This window comes from Bicyclus anynana, chromosome 18 (genome assembly GCF_947172395.1).
Source record: "Bicyclus anynana chromosome 18, ilBicAnyn1.1, whole genome shotgun sequence".
NCBI lineage: Eukaryota > Metazoa > Arthropoda > Insecta > Lepidoptera > Nymphalidae > Bicyclus > Bicyclus anynana.
Genome location: NC_069100.1, coordinates 9365149 through 9384476, shown reverse-complemented (window position 1 = coordinate 9384476; position 19328 = coordinate 9365149). Strand labels below are relative to the sequence as shown.

Sequence of the window (19328 nt, the reverse complement as noted above, 5' to 3'; positions counted from 1 at the left end):
TGCTGGGTCAGTGGAGCGCCTTAGAGTTAGGGAGCGTCCATATCTGATGTACAAACTTGTGCCCAAGTGTTTACTTAGAGACAAAGGCAAGTTATTGTTCATAATATGCTGACTGTATTAATGTATATATAAACGAAACAAATATACAGGGTGTTACGGAGTATTTCCCATAACTTTAACTAAAAAAAAAAAACTTTTTGTTTTCATTCTAAATACTTCAAATAATTCTGACTATCCATGTAACATACGCCTTACCTTAGTAGGTAAGCTACTTCATGATATTTATCAATGAATAAGTTTAGTAAGGTAATATAAGGGATACAATATAAAAGCTACGTTAAGATTTAAAAAACAAATATTCATTTTAGAACATATGTTCCGTATACATTTTTAATTAATTTTCCTTAAGGTATATAACCCTAGAGTTATGGGAAATACTCCCGAGCACCCTGTATATGAAAAAACGTGTAAGCGCTGGTTTTCAGTCTGTACAATCCGGTGTGGCAGCTCCCTTAGAAGTTGGAACTTTGTTTTTTAAATGTGTACTTAAACTTTCAACTTAACAATCAAGTAAGTGGCGCTGTAATCGTGAAACAAAAAAAAAATAACTACGAGTTGATGCATAGAGGTGAAAAATAAAAAAAATATATACATCTCTATGGTCCCTAACACCGCATGGGTTAGCCGGAAAACAAAAATGCATTTCATACTTTCCACCCAGGTCTATTATACATTTTACGTTTCCCTGTTTTGACCGATTCCCTCAGTTTTTTTTTAATATAACTATTCTATTTTCGGAAAACGGTTCGTCTAAGATTTTTAGGTTTTCCAGTTTACTTATCACCATAATAACATGAAGTCTCGAAAATACTTGAATTAAATGAATTTGATGTAAAGTGACAGTACAAACGCATTTGTGTGATACAGGGGGAGGCGTGTGATATCGAAACCGGTTTACCTAAAACTCGTTTTTTTTTTACATGAACCAAACTGCAATTTAATTTGAAGTGGAGTGGTCATGCAGGTTATGTTAAGACATTTTGAGAGGGGCCCATCTCATGCAACCAATGCCTCTCTGGTTTCTATGGAACATATACCTACATATACATATTTATTACAACATATTATAAAAAAAAACATAAAACTTTCATTTACTGAAAGAGATTTAATAGAAGTATAGTTTAGCAGATCTAAAGCAGTTTCGAAAATGTATAATCCTGAATTAACCACGCTTGCTTGGTATGCTTAAGCGAAAGGTCAACCAAAATCCATCATTTTGAGGGTAGTTAAATGTATGCTTAAGCCATAGGTAATCTAAAATCAAGACATTTTGAGGGTTGTTAAAATGTATGCGAGACCTAGGGCCATGAAATTACTATTTATTAGAATCACAATTCCTGTATCTAAGTTCTAATAGGATTACAGTTTGATTAGAGAAGCTACCGTTTAAAAAAATAACATCATTTGTTTTTCAATGTAACCCAAACTCAAGAGTCAACGTTTATTTTTTTATTATTCAAAAGTAAACATGATTTCTTTAACAAAACAATATTATATACTTATATAATATAATAATAATAATCAAAAATATTATACACAGTGTATCTGGTATAAAATAAGTGCGTTTCAGACAACACAGGGCGCGTCGTGCGGTTTGAACAGCTGCAGATTGCCAATATGGCGGCAGGAAATTCATTCAGACGATATTGTATTGCAGGATATTTTATCCCACACAATATAACTTATATCATTATGAAAATTACTTTATACAACATATTAATTTTGGTTGACAACCATTTCTGTTATATTTCAACACCAACTATTCAATTATTTTGAATGTGCTTTGATATATTTATTTTAATAGCCAGGGTTCGATATTTTTTAATAAAATAAAAGTATGTTGTTCAGATATATGTTTATTGATTAAACTTTCAAATTAATATAACCATTAGACTGTTTTAATAAACTATTCATTGTACAGACATCGATCAACCTTATTGCATTTTTAAAAGCCGCAGACGCTCCCTGTCTGTGTAAAACGTGCTTTATCTGCCTAATGAAGTCATAACAGAAACACCATGTATAAGAATGTAGAATAAAAAAATAATAACAGTCACCCATTATGTTAAGACAATAATGCGGGAAATAGTCAGACTATATGACATTTTTATAGCCTGTCCCTTTGTAGCAAATACATGTTTCTTGGTATTTTTTTTTCTCTACAGATGTGCGTTTTTCAACCCTATATGCATGGATTTTGAATAGTTTTATTCAGTAGTGGTTAGTAGACAGATCTAGTGTTGAGTCAAAACTTTCGTCACAAAATACAAATATTTTATAGAGATTCAGTGTTGTAAACATTTATTTAAAATATGCAATAGGGTTGAAAACACTAACAAAAATACAATCAAATTGCAATCTCATCATTGAGACGTTTACACTTATAATCAGCTCATTTTATAAAAAAAAAAAACATTTCCATCTCTTAACAATATACTCAGAGGCACAATTATCCGCCCTTGTTAATAAGACACGAGTGTATTAAAGTGGGCGGATAATTGTGCCCCTGAGTATATATGGAACATGTTAATGAATATTCTAATTTCATTCGTGATACGGCTCCTTGTTAATGCTAAAATGAACAAGACCAAAGTGGTCACAATTTGTACACAATTGATTTGGCCTTGTCATAAATTTTCATAACATTTTCGTGACATATAAAACAACGATATTTTATACTAGAGATAGGGCACTTGCATCATCAACTGAGGCGGACAAATGTACATAATTGCCTTAATTTTATTTAGTCGCTTATTAAACAACGAAAGTTATTTAAACAAGTGATACCAAATCTACAATATCGAGTTGTGTTTAGAAGTGCAAAAACTACAACAATATATGTTTACGTATATATACGTAAACATATTGTTGTAGTGTATTTACAACAATATGTATATATACGTAAACATATATTGTTGTAAGTAGACACAAAACTGTGCATGTGTGCGCTCAGTGAAGTAGTTAAATTTGGATACACGGTGATTTTGTAGGGACGTAACATATCTATAATAAAATATCGTTGCATATAAAATGCATTTTTAAAATAAAGAAGTGACACTCGGTCTGTAAATTATAATCGTTAAATCACGAATGTTTTCAGAATATTCATTACATAATCCAACACATTTATCGCTCGGCATTTAAATACGAGAATGTAATGTTTTTTAAATGCATACCCACTAACAGTCAAATCTGTTATTAAAATAGTTAAAATTCTGTCTAAAAAAAGAATAAATTGCACGTTTAATTGATTAATAGCTAAATTTAACATTCGCGGTTTTAAATGCAATTTTTACACACCACATCACATCTTCCAACACATTTATCGTTCGCCATTCAAATACGCAAATGTAAAATAATATTTTGTAATTTTCCAAATATATATTAACAGATAATTCTGTTTTTTCAAATACTGTCCAAACTTAATCCAAAAAAAATATATATATTTGGACAGAATGAAATATTTTACCGAGTATTAGCTAAAATTAACATTCGCGATTTTAAATGTCGTTTCTACACATAACCAGAGAAAACAACAAGTTATAATAACGCTTAGCGCGTTGAGATTCCGTCTCACCCACAAGCTATACTTTAAAACAAACAGATTTCATTCTAAATGTTTTTTAAAGTAAAACATTCAATATAAACCTCAGGCATTATGATAACCAAAAAACTCAAAATGCTGTCTAAATTAGACTTAAAACGCAAGTTTGACTTTACCAATTCTAGCCACAGGTGTAAAAATTTATTTAAAATTCAAGCATGGCTCAATAATAGAAGTAAATAATACATAAACTTTAACGCCATCAGTGACTATATCTCATTACAATAAATATTGTAAATGATATTAAATTTAATTGTTTCATATTTTTGGAGAAACACATTCCATATTTCCGTCAAATCTGAAATTTTTATTCATTTGCAAGTTCATAATGCATTATTCCTATTACTTTCACTTCTAGTTAATACATTCAATGAAATCCATTACTCAACAGAAAATATATAATGGAACCCACTGTGCATCTAGTTTTGTATAATTTCCGAACCATACGAGACTGAGACGTTAATAAATATACCCAGAAATTAATTAGTCGAATGTAGTTTGGGTAATTTATATAATCTGTAGATTAAATGTATGGATTTAAGAAATCTAAATGGCAGAATGGGTTCAGAATTAACACTACAAATACACAATATATAATATAATCAAACAGAATAACTGGTCGGGAGCGCTTGTTTACCCTATCACGTAACGCCGCACATGTTAATTTAAAATGAATCGTATACCCCTTAACATACAGTAAGCCCTCATTCGCACGAGAGTTTTTTAACGGACGTTAAAAAAGTTGAAATATAGTATGAAGTTAAATGAAGGTCTATTTCCAACGCCCAAAATTGTAACAGCAACACAGCTCGAAAAAACGTCGTGTTTTAAAAACGTTGTCGTGTGCTTGGGAATGCATTTGTTGTACTTAAACGCTTTTTTTAAAAAGATCTCGTGCGAATGAGGGCTAAAAGTTAAGTTACAAAGGAAGAGATTAGAAGAGATATTTTCCTTCTCGTAGATTCTTACAACTACAAGAAGGAAAATATCTCTAGCTAATTAGAAAGAGACAGTTCATAACTCTAGAAACTGTTCTTTTGGAATTTGAACCCTTTTCAGAGGGCGCATTCATTGCGAATCTTATTAGAAAATTCAAACGTGCATTGAGAGGGACAAATCACAAATACATTGTGTATTTTACTGGTAACACAAGATATTTTACTCGCACAAATCGCGTGCAATACTTTTACTCGTGTAAATGAACCCTTAGGCTGATAGGTGTATAAAGCAATACGATTTGCCTTAACACATGTGACGTCAGCAGCCCCCCCCGAGTGTCGCTCGCACACACACTGTCACGCACAACCACAGTAAACTTTTTTCTCAATTATATAATTACGGCTAAATGTTTTGACAATTTTATGCTGTTTGTGAATTGATTTTTGGATTTTTGTGACTCGGAATAGCAATAATCCCATTTGATTTTAGTAGTTTAGAGTAATAGCAAAATTTTAATTCATGGTTTTTTTTTTATAATTTTATTACATTTATTTTAAAAATGTAATTATTAACCACAATTACATTTTTAAAATAAATGAATTAGTAAGTGAAGTTCACAGTGGCGCTTTTTATTCAGTTACTGTTTACTATTTTACAGTAATACAATTACATTTATATCAAATATATGAAGTAATTTTTTATTTAAATGAAGTCATTTTCATATTTCTGAACAATTCATTTATGACAGTTTATAATGAGAATTATATAATTTTGCAGACAACTTCTGCTTGTAAAAATTTTTTTACACAAGCAACTGTAATTATCAACGATAATTTATGTAGTTCAGTCGATAAACTATTTTTTTTGTATTAATAAACTGACTTTATTTGACAGGGATATTGATATGTAGTATTTTTTCAATGAATTATTATTAAAATACATATTTATAAAAGAACATTTAAATGCTTAATTTTAATTTATAATTTGAGATACCATACTTAACATTTTCGGTATAAATCGTAACAAACTCATAACTGCTGTTCAAGACGTCAAAAATTATTCATAATTATTGTAGTAGAGATATTAAGCTAGACGGCAATAATCATGAGTTAGATTGCACTCTCTGAAAGTTACTGTCATTAGTGTCCATCAGTTACGAAATACATCATGAGATCAGTTTTTGACACTTAATGTTAAGTAAGTTACTATGGGGGTGTAATAAGAGCTACAACAAGTGATTGAATAACACAAACAGCATAAAATTATATTTATTATAATATACTAGTCGTAGAGCGAAATCGCTATAATACTATTCTGAGACGTGTCTTGTCTCGGCCTTCCTAATGTTAGCCACTTGTATAAACGACCTCATTTTTACAATAAATGAAGTCATTATTGTTACAAATGAGTTTACTGACTTTAAATGAAGTCGTTTTTTTGCTTTAAATTGTTTTATTTCACTTATAATGAATTCGTTTTTGCTTTAAATGAGTTTACTTATTTTAATGAAGTGATTTTAAACTTTAAATGATTTACATTTAATAAATAAAATTAATTATTACATTATTGAATGAAGTCATCACATGAGAAGTTTTTTTATTTAGAATCACTGAATAAAAAAATGTTTATTATATCTTGTGACAGTTTAATATTACGTTTTGAAATATGTAATAGAATAAAAAAAAAATACATGATTTCATTAAACACATGTGTGTTTCGTGTACAGTCAAATATATTTTCTGAATGGAATGTCAATCACTATCACTGATACAGGATATAAAAACAAAACCATACAAATTGTATTCGAGAAAAAAGGTTATTTTCAAAATTCATCATTGGGCAAGAAATTTTGATGCCAATTTTGATACAAAGGCACGATTCATAATAGAGAGCAAATACACGACCAATTTTTTATTAAGTCGGTCAAGTGGCGAACATTATCTAACACATCACAGTCAATATAAACCGGCTAAGTTTGATATTCACCGACGGAACGCATTTTAAATCGTCTTTTTACATTCACAATTGTAATGATCTACATATCGAGGTATATATTTGAAATAGGGTCATCTTTGGAGATAATTTTATAAAGTGAGTTTTGCCCTTTATATACTCAGACTTAATCTGAAGTTTATTTAGAGAACTTCATTTAAATTTTAAAGTTTCATTTAAATAAAAAATGGACAATATTTTTTTAGATTTTTTGTTATTACATTATTAAAATTCATTGAAGAAGTTCATTGTTTCTGGGCACGATAATGAAGAAAACATACTAGAAACTTACATTATTTTTGTTCATTACATTCAAAGACCATAAACTTTGAATGAAACAATAATAAATGCAGAATATTGATTTTTTACACGCAACATAAATATATATATTAGTTAATCAAACTATGTATATTATAAAGAGAAATGCAAACAAACATTTGTCACAAAATAAAGGCGTTACATAGTGGCGTTTTCAATAGTATGAAATGAATATGCAATCATATATACATGTATTATAAAAATACAAGAATACGATATAAAACTTTCACACTGTAAAAACTGCAGAGCTATTTGCAAACCCAGTGACTTACAAAAATCAATATTTTTGATATTTGACAAAAACTATATTTCTCACTGGAATAAATGTCAAATAAGTTCGATAGCTATTTTAGTAGTGTTAAAGCCATTGAGTTAGTGAATGCTCTGGATTTACACGATTATTTTATGAATATTGTTACATACAGTGCTATTTCATACGGAATTCTTACATTTTCACCAGTAGCGTTCATAGTGCGTGTGATCAGGATACGCACTAGATAAGAATAGTAAATTTTAATCATTATTTTCATGAAAATAATTAGTTTAGAAGTTTGTGGTCAAAGTTTTCATATACGTATGAATTGCACGTTATAACTTATATCTGATTTACAAATAATCAGGAATAGTTTCTTCAATCTAAACAAAATCACAATCACTTTACGTTACAAATGCGAAAAAGAAAAATTATAAATTTCATACACAAGTATCATAATTAGTCATTGTACTAATCGTGAAATTATTATAGAATATATAATAATTAAATAAAGTACAATAATTCTGTACGCTTGTCTTACAAATAACATTAAATATGTTGTGATCGCCTAAGAACACTATGTATTTGTTTTAAAAATACGTAATATTTTGATATTGCGGCAGCAATTGCGTTTAATTTTTTTTTATTGTTAATTACAAGTTAGAGTTGCTCTAAATAGGATAGTTATGTTATATGAGTGTTACCCCAATTCGATCATTACGATGTTTTGGTGACAGTATAGACGAGGTTGGAGTGCCGTCCGCCGGTCAATGGTCACCGCTGCCTTGCGACCTCTCGTACTTTTAACGCCACCTTCAATAGAATTATGAAACACGTTTTCAGGAGATTCTTTATTCAGGGAGTAGTGTATGGCAGCTCGGGTAAGTAAAGGATCTAAAATCTACCTTTCTGCACCTTACAGCAGTGTGTGTGTATAGCAAAATACTTTTTTCTGAAGCTGGCCTTATTTATGAAAAAACGCAACCGCCTGCTACCTCCCAATACAGAGAACTATTTAATCACCATAATTTGCTCTCAGTGCAGTCTGAGTCGTAATTCATTTATTTTGCTTTGTATTACACTAATTTACGATATTGTGATTTAAAGTGATATTAAGACTAACTAAATAAAGCAAACAATTACTAAAATATAAGTTTCTTTTATCCAGTTTTTTTATACCGGATAATATTGTGGCGGCCGAATAGGTCGGATACCGGATAGTTACCGGATATCCGTTTCATCTATACTAATATTATAAAGCTGAAGAGTTTGTTTGTTTGATTGAACGCGCTAATCTCAGGAACTACTGGTCCGATTTGAAAAATTCTTTCAGTGTTAGATAGCCCATTTATCGAGGAAGGCTATAGGCTATATGTTATCACCGTATTCCTACGGGAACGGGAACCACGCGGGTGAAACCGCGCGGCGTCAGCTAGTCTCTAATAAAAATGTACTCACAGCACTTGGTGCGGCTGTAGAGCGGCGAGGTGCGCGGGGGACGGCGGCACGCCGGGCGGCGCGGGCGGCAGCAGCGTCTGCGCGAGCCCCTCGAACCGACCGCCAGCTTCGAAGCCGTTCTGCGGAACCGCGTGACGTAACACATGTAATGCACAATCATTTAGACAAATACTAAAATCCGTTTGCAGCCACGACATATGTCATGAAGGCAAAGTGACATATTGTCGACCAATAGCAAATCGGAAATATATTTCTTGCGATAGGAAGAAAGACACCGATATTTGTGGTTTGGCTGCTGCGCACTGTGCATTTTTCTCTTCAATAAATGTGTGTTGCGCATCATAGGCCTACTTGATTTAAGAAGTCCGCATCGTAGGCCTACTTGACTCAAAAAGCGTTAAGTTTACTGCGTGTGATACAATTGGATGGATGGACCAGTTTGAACACTTTTTTTTTTAATCTGAAAGAAACAAAAAGGCTAGAAAGGTGGTTAGCACTAAATTTGCACGTGGTAACTCACCGGTATCATGATGGTTGGGCGCAGAGGCTGTATGGAGGGCTGCTGGATGGTCTGGTAGTACGGGTAGTACTGCACGGGGTAGCCGATGTAGCCGGGGTAGCCGGCCGCCGCCGCGTACATGGCGGCCGCTGGGCTGTACATCTGCGATACATTTTGTGGGTACTTCAGGACAAGCCACAAAAATACCACAAACGGAAAACATCAACGGTCAATTATAAATAATAATCATATAAATAGCAAAAATAAATTAAAAGTACAACAATTCAAAACAAATTTAAGAAGGTTATTAGCTGTCTTTCTGTAGTTTTACTTTTTCATATAAAATCTATGAGTATCTATAAAATATGAACGTCTACATAAAATGAATCCTTTATGTTTCAGAAACATGTATGCATTGTATTTAAAACATTCAGTTTTAATTAATAACAAAGTAAACAAACTAGTAAATTGTTAATGGTCCAAGAGTAAAGCTCATGTATTGTAAAGAGCGAAAGCTCTATGATGCTACTATGATGGATCATGATCATCGTTATCGAGTCTCCTCTCAGAATGAGAGGGGTTAGGCCAATAGTCCGCCACGCTAGCCCAATGCGGATTGGTAGACTTCACACACGCAGAGAATTAAGAAAATTCTCTGGTATGCAGGTTTCCTCATAATGTTTTCCTTCGCCGTTTGAGACACATGATATTTAATTTCTTCAAATGCACACAACTGAAAAATTGGAGGTTCATGCCCCGGACCGGATTCGAGCCCACAACCTCCGGAATCAGAGGCGGGGGTCATATCTACTGGCCTATCTCGGCTATGATGGATGCACATGGGTAAAACCAGAAACATTAAATTTCCATTTTTAAAAATAGTGAGAACTATATTGGAAATCAAGTAGTATATGAATACTAACCGGTAGTTGCTGGCTAAGCGCTGGGATAGCCTGATGGTGCTGAAGCTGGTCATATGGCGGCGGTGCGTACATGCCGCCTGCGCCCGCGCTCGCTCCGCCGAACGTCACGCCATATGGAGACCCGCCTGCAACTGAAACGGTGGATTCATTTATAGGCCAATGTGCATGTTATTATTTGTAATCGATTGGATATTAGATAAAGCATTTGGAATCATATTAGAGTATGTTATAATTGTGGCTATAAATAAAATAAAATAGCCTTTATTAATGAAGATTTTGGTACACTTTTTCTTAACTTATATAGGTACAGTTAAATGATGCCCTTAATCTCATAGTGCTTCCTGTTCAGAGCTACTCTACAAATTGTGGCTACTTCAACAACAAAGCTGAATCGCCCAGTTATTTATCACGTTAGCCTACTAGTATTATACATGTGAAAGTTTGTGATGATTTTTAATAATTCACCGAAAACTACAGTTCGGATTGTTCGATTGACTATAATCTGAAATAAAATTTTACGCGGGGTAGATATAAGCCAAGCAAAATGCAAAATTCACGTGCACCAAGTATATGAAAAGTGCATTATCATCTAGGCAAGCGATCCACTAATGGCTGCATCATCGTTTACCATTAGGTGATTGCAATAATGTAATGTAAAATAGTATACCTCCATACTGCGGTGCGGCCTGGTGCGGTGGCGCCGGCAGGAAGGGTCCCTGCGGGGGCTGCGGCTGCGGGTAGGCGCCCAGCGGCGGGGTCACTGTAACAACATGGCGATGAGCGCGCAGCGGGGCGCAGCCCGACCGAAGCACCAGAGCTACTTTGATGGATGCACTTGGACAAAACTACCAGAAACATTTGCTAGAGGTTATCTGTGTGAAGTACCTACTTTATTCAAATTGTGTATACTTTTTAAAAAGGATTGTTTAAAACGTTTTTATAGATAAATATATGTATAGTTAATAATCAAATTGGTACCTTCAAATGAAAATAAACAGTTTATCGTATGAAGAAATCGCGCTTTTAAGAACTACATTTAATTTATTTAATATAAAATTCAGATTGGTTTCTACGCGAGTTAAACAGTCAAACAGCTGACTGCATTGTATTCGTAACATGTTATAATTGTTAGATTTTTTGGACTGATTTTTATTCATATATTAATAAAATATAACATATATTTTATAAATAAATGAAGGTGTTTATACTAAGGAAAAAATACTTCATTTATTTTTCAATTCCTTTTTTTGTTTTAATTAGAATATTTCTGGTTGTTTTGATGAGTATAGCAACACTTATTAAAATTGCAGGTTGGGATGTTATACATAAATAGTGTTGCCATTTCTGTGCGGAGTTCATGATTAAATAATAATTTATATAAATAGCTACGTATGTAAAACTTTAGTTAACGATAAAAAAAAAAGTTAAGACTAATATCAAATAAATTATTATTTAGTCTTACATCCATGAAAGGCTCAAAATGGTACGATTTTTAATGTGTGCTGTTCATCGGTCAGGCTATTCGCGCTTTTGCGCGCCTCAACCCAAGCCCGAGCATTCACGCGTGACACTGTGTCCAACACTATTACGAGTTGCCATAACGAAAAAAGTTGTTATAGGTAGAAATTGGTAGATATTGGTAGAAAATATATTATTTTCCAAGGCAACTCACATAGTATTAAAGCATAGAAAATACCTTTTTTGAAAAATAAAAACACTAATTCGTATTATCTATGCACACTAGCGCCAGTGTTAAACGACAAGCTATGCCCATACAACGCAATACATAAACCACATGTTGGGTGTTTCCAAAACACGTTATTTTCTGGAAAAACTTTTGAAAAGTGGCCGACAATCAATCAATTAAGTGTTTAATTGAAATATTGTCTTATTTGGTAGGTTATACACAATTCAACACAGTGTGCGAGTGCTGAAATACCTACCAAATGTTATTTACATTGCATTCCTTGACAAGTGGTCACACTCACTCATAACTATACATTTTTGTAATGTAATAAATTAAAATTGTATGTCTTGGTAGATGAGGCCTTTTTGTTACCAAGTGGAAGAATATGGTTTAAGTGAAATTATTATTATTATTATTCAAGTGGAAAAACCAGGATTTGACTCTAATTAGATCAAATACCAGTTGTTCTAGAGATTTTCTCAAACTAGGCACATATGACAGCCTCCATAGTTTTGATTTAAAGATGAATAAGTATGGTAAATTTTAATAAACAAAATTTGGATTTTAGCTTCAACTAAATTTAACGTCAGAAATACCCAGTAATTGCACATGGAAGCTGCAATTTCATAGACAAAAAGAACGCATCAAAGACAAGTATTTTTGCATTGGTACAAAAAAAGCTATAGTGAGTGTGATCATATTTTGTAAACATCTTATATAACAAAACAATGATCAAACAATATGGAACCTTATAAAAAGACATTAGTTTTTTTTATTTATAACATAGCTAGTGATCCTTGTGTTCCAGCTATAGACAACAATTTTTTAAACAAGGCAAAGAACTGTCAAGATCTCTGAATATGTAGGAAATGTTTTATTTAAAGAACACGTGTGAAATATTTTAATTTTTAAAATTGCTATTATTAAAAAAATCAATCAATAAATTTATTAAAAATGCTATAGATGGAACTCAAGATTAAAATCAGCATTCAAGCTCAGGAATATATTACAAATAAAATATTGTAAGTATTCCTTTTGGGACAATAAATTAGCCAATCGAAATATTCCTTGTAATAGAGCTTGCATACGAGGTTTAGTCCGCGCAACGTAAATAATCAAAAGAAGTTTAAATCGAGATAAATGTTCATGTACTAATATATAATATGGCATACATATACCGTAGAGTATATAGACAAGTGAAGCCATTCGCTGCGCGAACTTTTAACATGGCTGCCACAAAATGGCGATTAAAACCGTGAACGTCGTGAACATTCTCGAAAAAAAAAACATTTTAAATCTATTTAAGTTATCTAACTAAAACACTGTGTACCAAGATTTAATGTTGTTCAATTGCAAATACGTATGTTGAGCAAAGAAATTTCCATTACCGAATATTACATTTTCATATATTTTGCTGTTTCATCTAGAAGCATATGCAAAAAAGCGTAGTTCTGGTTTAAAAATAAAACAAATTCTATGATGAGTGCGTAGAAGGACACAGAAACATGCAAAATGACAAAACACAAGTTATCTAGTCTACAAAATATCATTCACATGGTACACACATGCATGTACTACAAACTAAACATAGTAATTACATTTTAATTGAATGAAAATTATAAAGGAAACGCAGTTTTGAGCAAAGAAATCGAGTGGCGTAATTGAGAATAAAATTCGGCTGCTAACAAACAGCAAAAAATTTATGATAAAATGTAAAAAAAATCTCTACAAGAAATCCTGGTTACCGCCATTTACATCATTACTTAATCCACTACCACATGTTATTTCGATTATTTCTAAATACCCTCCTGTTGGAATTATAAAAATATTAAAAGTGTTAATTACAATTGAAGAGCTGCTGTTACATTATTCAGTCATAACGTAACATCATCTCTATTTTGCTAAAAGGAAAAAATGTCAACAATTAAATAAATCTGGAGCCCTGTAAAGAAACCGTTAACTAACCAGTATAATGTTAGAAAATTGGAAAGGTATGTCAATTGGGGACCTAAAAAGATTTGGTTCAAAAATTTTGTATGTAACATAAAATAGTACACGCAAAGCGCATACTTCCCTGTCCTTCAAATAAAGCTTTTATTCGCATGCACCTTGGTCATGGTAGATATACCACAGAAAATTACGAAAGGAGATACTAATATTGCTAGTTAAGATATATAATTGTATCTTCAATCGTACTTACTCTAGTCACACGCACTAACAAGTGTCATTCATGTTAACATTTTTTAGTTAAATTAATATTAATGGAACCATTGCCTTTTTAATTACTAACAAAACAATGTACATTTGTACAATATTACATTAATTGGCTTTAGTTCCTCTTTTATTATATGTATTGATTTTGAATGATTTTATTCAGATTAAAAAGGCAACCATTGATTTGTATCTTGCATATCATTTTTAAAATTCACAAATGACATACAAAAAAAATGTTATTGTTAAACCTAACTTACTTTGTAGACATACAAAATAAAAAATGACACAAACATTTAAAAATGTTTGGGTCATTTTTACCATCACCTTACCAATATCTACAAAAAAATTTTTTTTTGTAGATAAAGCAAAATAAACCAGTTTTTGTATTAATGAAAAAACTGTTTTACTTTAAGTTTGTTAGTGTTAACACTCAATCTTAGCAATAGATAATACTTTTAATTAAAAAAGTTTCATCTATTTTTAAATAAATATGGAATCTTAAATATTTAAATGAATTTTTTAAAATTCCAATGTAAAATTAAAATGATGTAATAAAATATGTAAAATAACTGTAAAAACTGAGCATCAGTTTTAATTTTACAATATTAAATATAAATCTAAAGTGTTAGCGTTTGAAAGACTAAAAAACCAAAGAAAATAAAAAAAAAATCTTTTAAGACAAACCTGTAACATGAAAATGTTAAAGGGATAGTCTTAAAAATGGAACAATGAGGTGATCCTTTAATTACTTTATTTATTTTATAAAATAAAGCCAAATCACCTCAATGTTCAAAAATGTGCAAAAAACACTAGCAAAACAAAATTATATGTTTAATAATAGCAAAACCATATTTTATTTTATTAGCAAATAATTTGAATGATTATTTTGATATAGTTTGCTATTATTTATGAGAAATTAGTGTTAAAAATAATATTCAGGTAAAAAAATAAGCTGAAACAACTAAATGTTTATAGAAAAGGGAAATAGGGAGCCAGAAGACATCAATTTAAAAAAATGAAAAAAAATAAAAAATTCTGTCTCTTTGTTTTCAATTGGAAGCAGAAGAAATTTATAAAGAGACAAAATTTTGTAATGGAAGAACTTAAGTCAAATTTTTTTACCATATTTATATAGTGTTAACTATTGGTGTACTTAAGTGATTATATTTTTTTTCTTTATGTAATCATGACTAGAAAGACTGGTAATAATTAAGTCTATACAAATATTCTCAAGCCAAAAAACATCTACTGTACAGCCAACCATTTAGCTTCTTCTCAATTTTCAGTCCTTCTAGATTTAATTGTTAGTTCTTCTTTTATAATTGTATATACATTTTATTTTGTATTTTCTGTTAAAAGTATAATCACTTGGCAATACTTAATATGTTTCATGATTTGATTGGTATACATACATGGCAAGATTTTTACATAGAACATTTATTATTAAAAAATATTTTTCTTCTTTAAAAGTTTTCATTTAACTTGCCTGGTAAGTTAATAATATTGTTTTGTTTCTATAGTATGCGCATTATCATCTGAGTCGTCCGGTCATAAAAGTCAAAAAAGATAGGAATGTGCAGCGCGCCTACCTGCGCACCCTAATTATCGATAAACGGCTACCTGCGCACGTGCTAATGATGAGTCAATAATGATTTGGACGATTCTGATTGGTCGGTTTCTAATGTAATTGCATTGCGTATTTTTTTTGCTATAAATGTGTTTACTGCACTTCTTCTTTCACTTCACAACTTCAAAACAAAGATTTACAAAAAGCTCTAATTAGAGATCACGCGCCGCTTATAATAAATTTGGCAGAAGACGAAGATTCTGATGATGAAGACTCAGATGAAGATTAATTTTATTTAGTTAATAATTATATAATATGAAATATGTATTATATTAAATCAAATATTGTTAATTTTTTTAATTTTGTGAACAAGATACGATAATAAACTTTACTTATCGATAATATGTCTTTCATTGTTACACCCTTCACTAGACGGCTCCATAAGACCCATAAGTGCAAGCGAGATAGATATAGAGAAATGATTTATGGCCCTAAGACTCAGTTGTTAATGCTATTAGTATAGTAAAATGACTTGCCCAAATAATTCAACAAAAATAAGAGTGCTTTGAGTGTTTTTTAAAAAAAATGCACACTGGATTTCTTTTGTTGTATTAAATAGCACATCTTCTCAATTTCTCTTATTTAAAAAAATATAAAGTAATCCATTATCAAATAAGTTATTTTTCAAAACTCCTCCAGTATGACATACATTTTTACCTTGCTTGAAAGTCACAATAGGAGTATATATGTTATGGTATCTTTTTTATATTTTTTACTGCTAAATTTAGTTGCAAAAATTTACATAAATCGTGAATCTCACCAAACTGGGCAGGAAGATTATTGGAGAGTTGGTTGTATGATTCAATTCTAAGAACAGGTTTCAGGTCTCAGCAGAGTCATAAAATGGAAATGTGTAATAAAGACTCGTGCAGTCAATTGTATGTTAAAAATAACCTGTTATGCAGAGGACTCTTTTAAGGTCACTGACTATTGTATTTTTTATGTAAAAGAATTCATAAATGCAAGCAATGTTGTTATTTTTGAATTTATATTACTGTTTGTATATAATTGTTAGAAATACATAGCTATTTGTTGTTCTAAGAAATTTGAAATACTTTGTGATTTAAACAAGTATGCATATAGCAGACTCAATTTTTTAATTCGGATATTATAGCAATCAAATCAATGAAATGGGGTTACATCATAATGAAATACACATACGTTCGTCCACACGCTGTTACGCACATATCATAAATACCGTTTCTCTCTTTACTATGTTTCAAAAAATAAAATGTAAAAGAAAGAAAATTCTAGTGTATAGTCATTACATGATAGTGACTTTTCTTAGTCGGGCTCCGCTCAACGGCCGAGACACCACTGCGGCTCCTGTAGAAGTGGGGGGTGGTGAAGGGAAGGGGAGGGTAGGTAACGCATCATTATAATCTCGTTTCACTTAAAATGTACTCAGTTCGACCATGAGCACTATGAAAACCTGTCAAGTTCTCAGTTTTTTCTTATTAAGAGTTTACATAAGAATACAAAAAAGTCTTAATAGTTTAAAGCACTTTCATTGAACCACAAGACTGATTTAAGCTAAATACACATCACATATATTTCTGTAAGCAACTATTGCATTACAGTAAACGCAAACAACATGAGAGGCCATAATAAGATGTAATTGCTGATGAAGTAGTTCCTATATTTTGTTACATAAAAGGTGTTGCTTGTGACACAATCAATTTTATTAACTGTATGGGTTCACAAGAATGTGCTTCAACTTTAAGACATTTTGCTGCATTCAGACAGAGGTCAACAAAACATTTAGTACATTATAATAACTCACAATTGACAAACAGATGTTGAAAATGTTACTCCACTGGCATAAACTATATGGCAGTGCAGAGCCTCAGTGTTTATAGCTGTGAGGCAGGACATGACTCATAACATATTTAGAGATTGTTGGATGGGTAAATACTCTAATATCAATGACAATAACAATTTCAACTTCCATGATAAGTACATATAGATAAATTCAATATGTTAACAAACTCCTAGTTAAAGTTTAGTAAGCATGTACTAAAAGTTTATTGTGACCTAAATGAAAAAAAAGCTTAAGAATTTAAATTGAATGTAGTGACCGACATATGTAACATCAAGGTTGAATATGTGTTTTTAATATTAAATTTGAATTTATTCAAATTACTTTGCATTAATTTATGAGCGAGCATTGAGTAGTGTAGGCCTTGTTAATATACAAATCAATAACAAATTTATTCCATAAATATAATAAAACTTAAAAATTAAATTAGGTGAAGTTGTTAAACCAGTTGGTCAATTAAAATAAGTATTTTTGTGTTCATATGTTATGCCCATATGCATGGGCGGCCTGCTAAGCTTCTGGAGCGAGCTTAGTTGGCTGGAGTGATTCCAGCGGGGACCAGCACTAAATGGACCTACGTACAACAGCCAACCACTAGTAGCCAAGTGTAGAAAAGGCCCAGGAAAAAAAAGAAGAAGAAGAAGATTATGTTCATAGTGGCACCTTAAAACCTTTTCTTTTTATATGAAGGAACATAATATCAACTAAGATTTATAAAAAGTTGACTTGTCGTTAAACACAATCCCTTTAAATAAATTAAATGGGATGTGAAAATAATGTCCTATTAACAATTATATTTTTATGAACATCAATTTTAAGGTACAAATGTTAGTATGAAGAAAATACAATATTTTTTTCATAAAATTTTGTTTTTTTCTAGTAAAATTTGGTTATAGACTTTATAAATATAGTTCTATTTTGACTAAGCAAATATTGCACATATTTGTAAAGTTAAAATAGCAATTCACAAAATAAATAAATTCTTTCATTTTAGTTTAATTTACTTTAAATTTTAATGTTATTATATTAGGTCTAATTAAAACATATTATTGAATCAGAATAAAATTCTGTTATGTAGTACAAAGAACATAGGTACTACCTGCTTTCTCAACATTCAAGGATTTACTACAAAGGATGATGTGAAGTACTTTTAAATTACATTATTAGCATCCTGAGTTGCATTACAAGGACGAACTGACGCAAATTTGAAATGCTGACATGACAATAACGCAGTAGTAGCTCTGGTAGTAGTACGTCTTTCGTCTAGTTAACTGGGGTATTTTAATAATCATACCCGCGTTTTTGAAGTGATATTTTTTTTTGTGAAATCCTTTACAGCTAGTAAATGGATTTCTTAGAAAGATATAGTAAATGGAGTATAAATGAATCAATATTTCGTTTATTCCAGCAATCAATGCGAGATGAAGTCTTCGTGTTCGACCCTTCCATCAGATTCAGTGGCGAGATGATCGTCCATTTTGAATACAGAATATTGATCGCAGTTTGGGACGAAACATGTACTATTAGACCCAATTAACTTTTACTTGACTTGAATATTTTCCAATGTTAGGGCGTTGGAAATGTTGTAAAAGAGGATAATAATGCAAAAACTGCAAATGAATGCATTATGACGTTACATATGTCAAGCCTCGATAGAGAAACGAACAAAGAAAAACGGTAATTAAAGCGAATAAATACCTTTTTTGTCTGCCATAATAACAAATACAACGAATTTACAAATGTAATATTAACACTAGTATTACGATTTTTCTAAATTGCAAGATATTTCGCGATAATTAAAAGAACGCAGTCGCAGATGAGCTTCTTCGATTCTTGTAACGACACTAGTGATGTGAACATGTGATGTGTAAATTGTTCTGACAAACGATTCAGTATCGATTTTTTTTGTAGTTACCGATTTTTGCTGATAATTCT

The 19328-nt window shown here is 31.3% G+C and overlaps 1 protein-coding gene across 2 annotated transcripts; it reads right to left on the bottom strand.

Annotated features, from left to right (window-relative positions):
• Positions 1-1728: 1728 nt before the first annotated feature.
• LOC112053171 (DAZ-associated protein 2-like) lies at positions 1729-19241 on the bottom strand. Of its 2 annotated transcripts, none has more exons than XM_024092492.2 (6): positions 19092-19241; positions 10714-10806; positions 10047-10177; positions 9145-9306; positions 8625-8743; positions 1729-7979 (listed from the first exon to the last, which is right to left on the bottom strand). In XM_024092492.2, the coding sequence occupies exons 1-6, from the start codon at positions 19105-19107 to the stop codon at positions 7970-7972; spliced, it is 531 nt and encodes a 176-aa protein (XP_023948260.1). In that variant the 5' UTR covers positions 19108-19241; the 3' UTR covers positions 1729-7969. The 2 variants fall into 2 exon arrangements, with proteins under 2 accessions (XP_023948260.1, XP_023948261.1); XM_024092493.2 differs by having other exon boundaries at positions 9145-9285.
• Between the last annotated feature and the right edge of the window lie 87 nt (positions 19242-19328).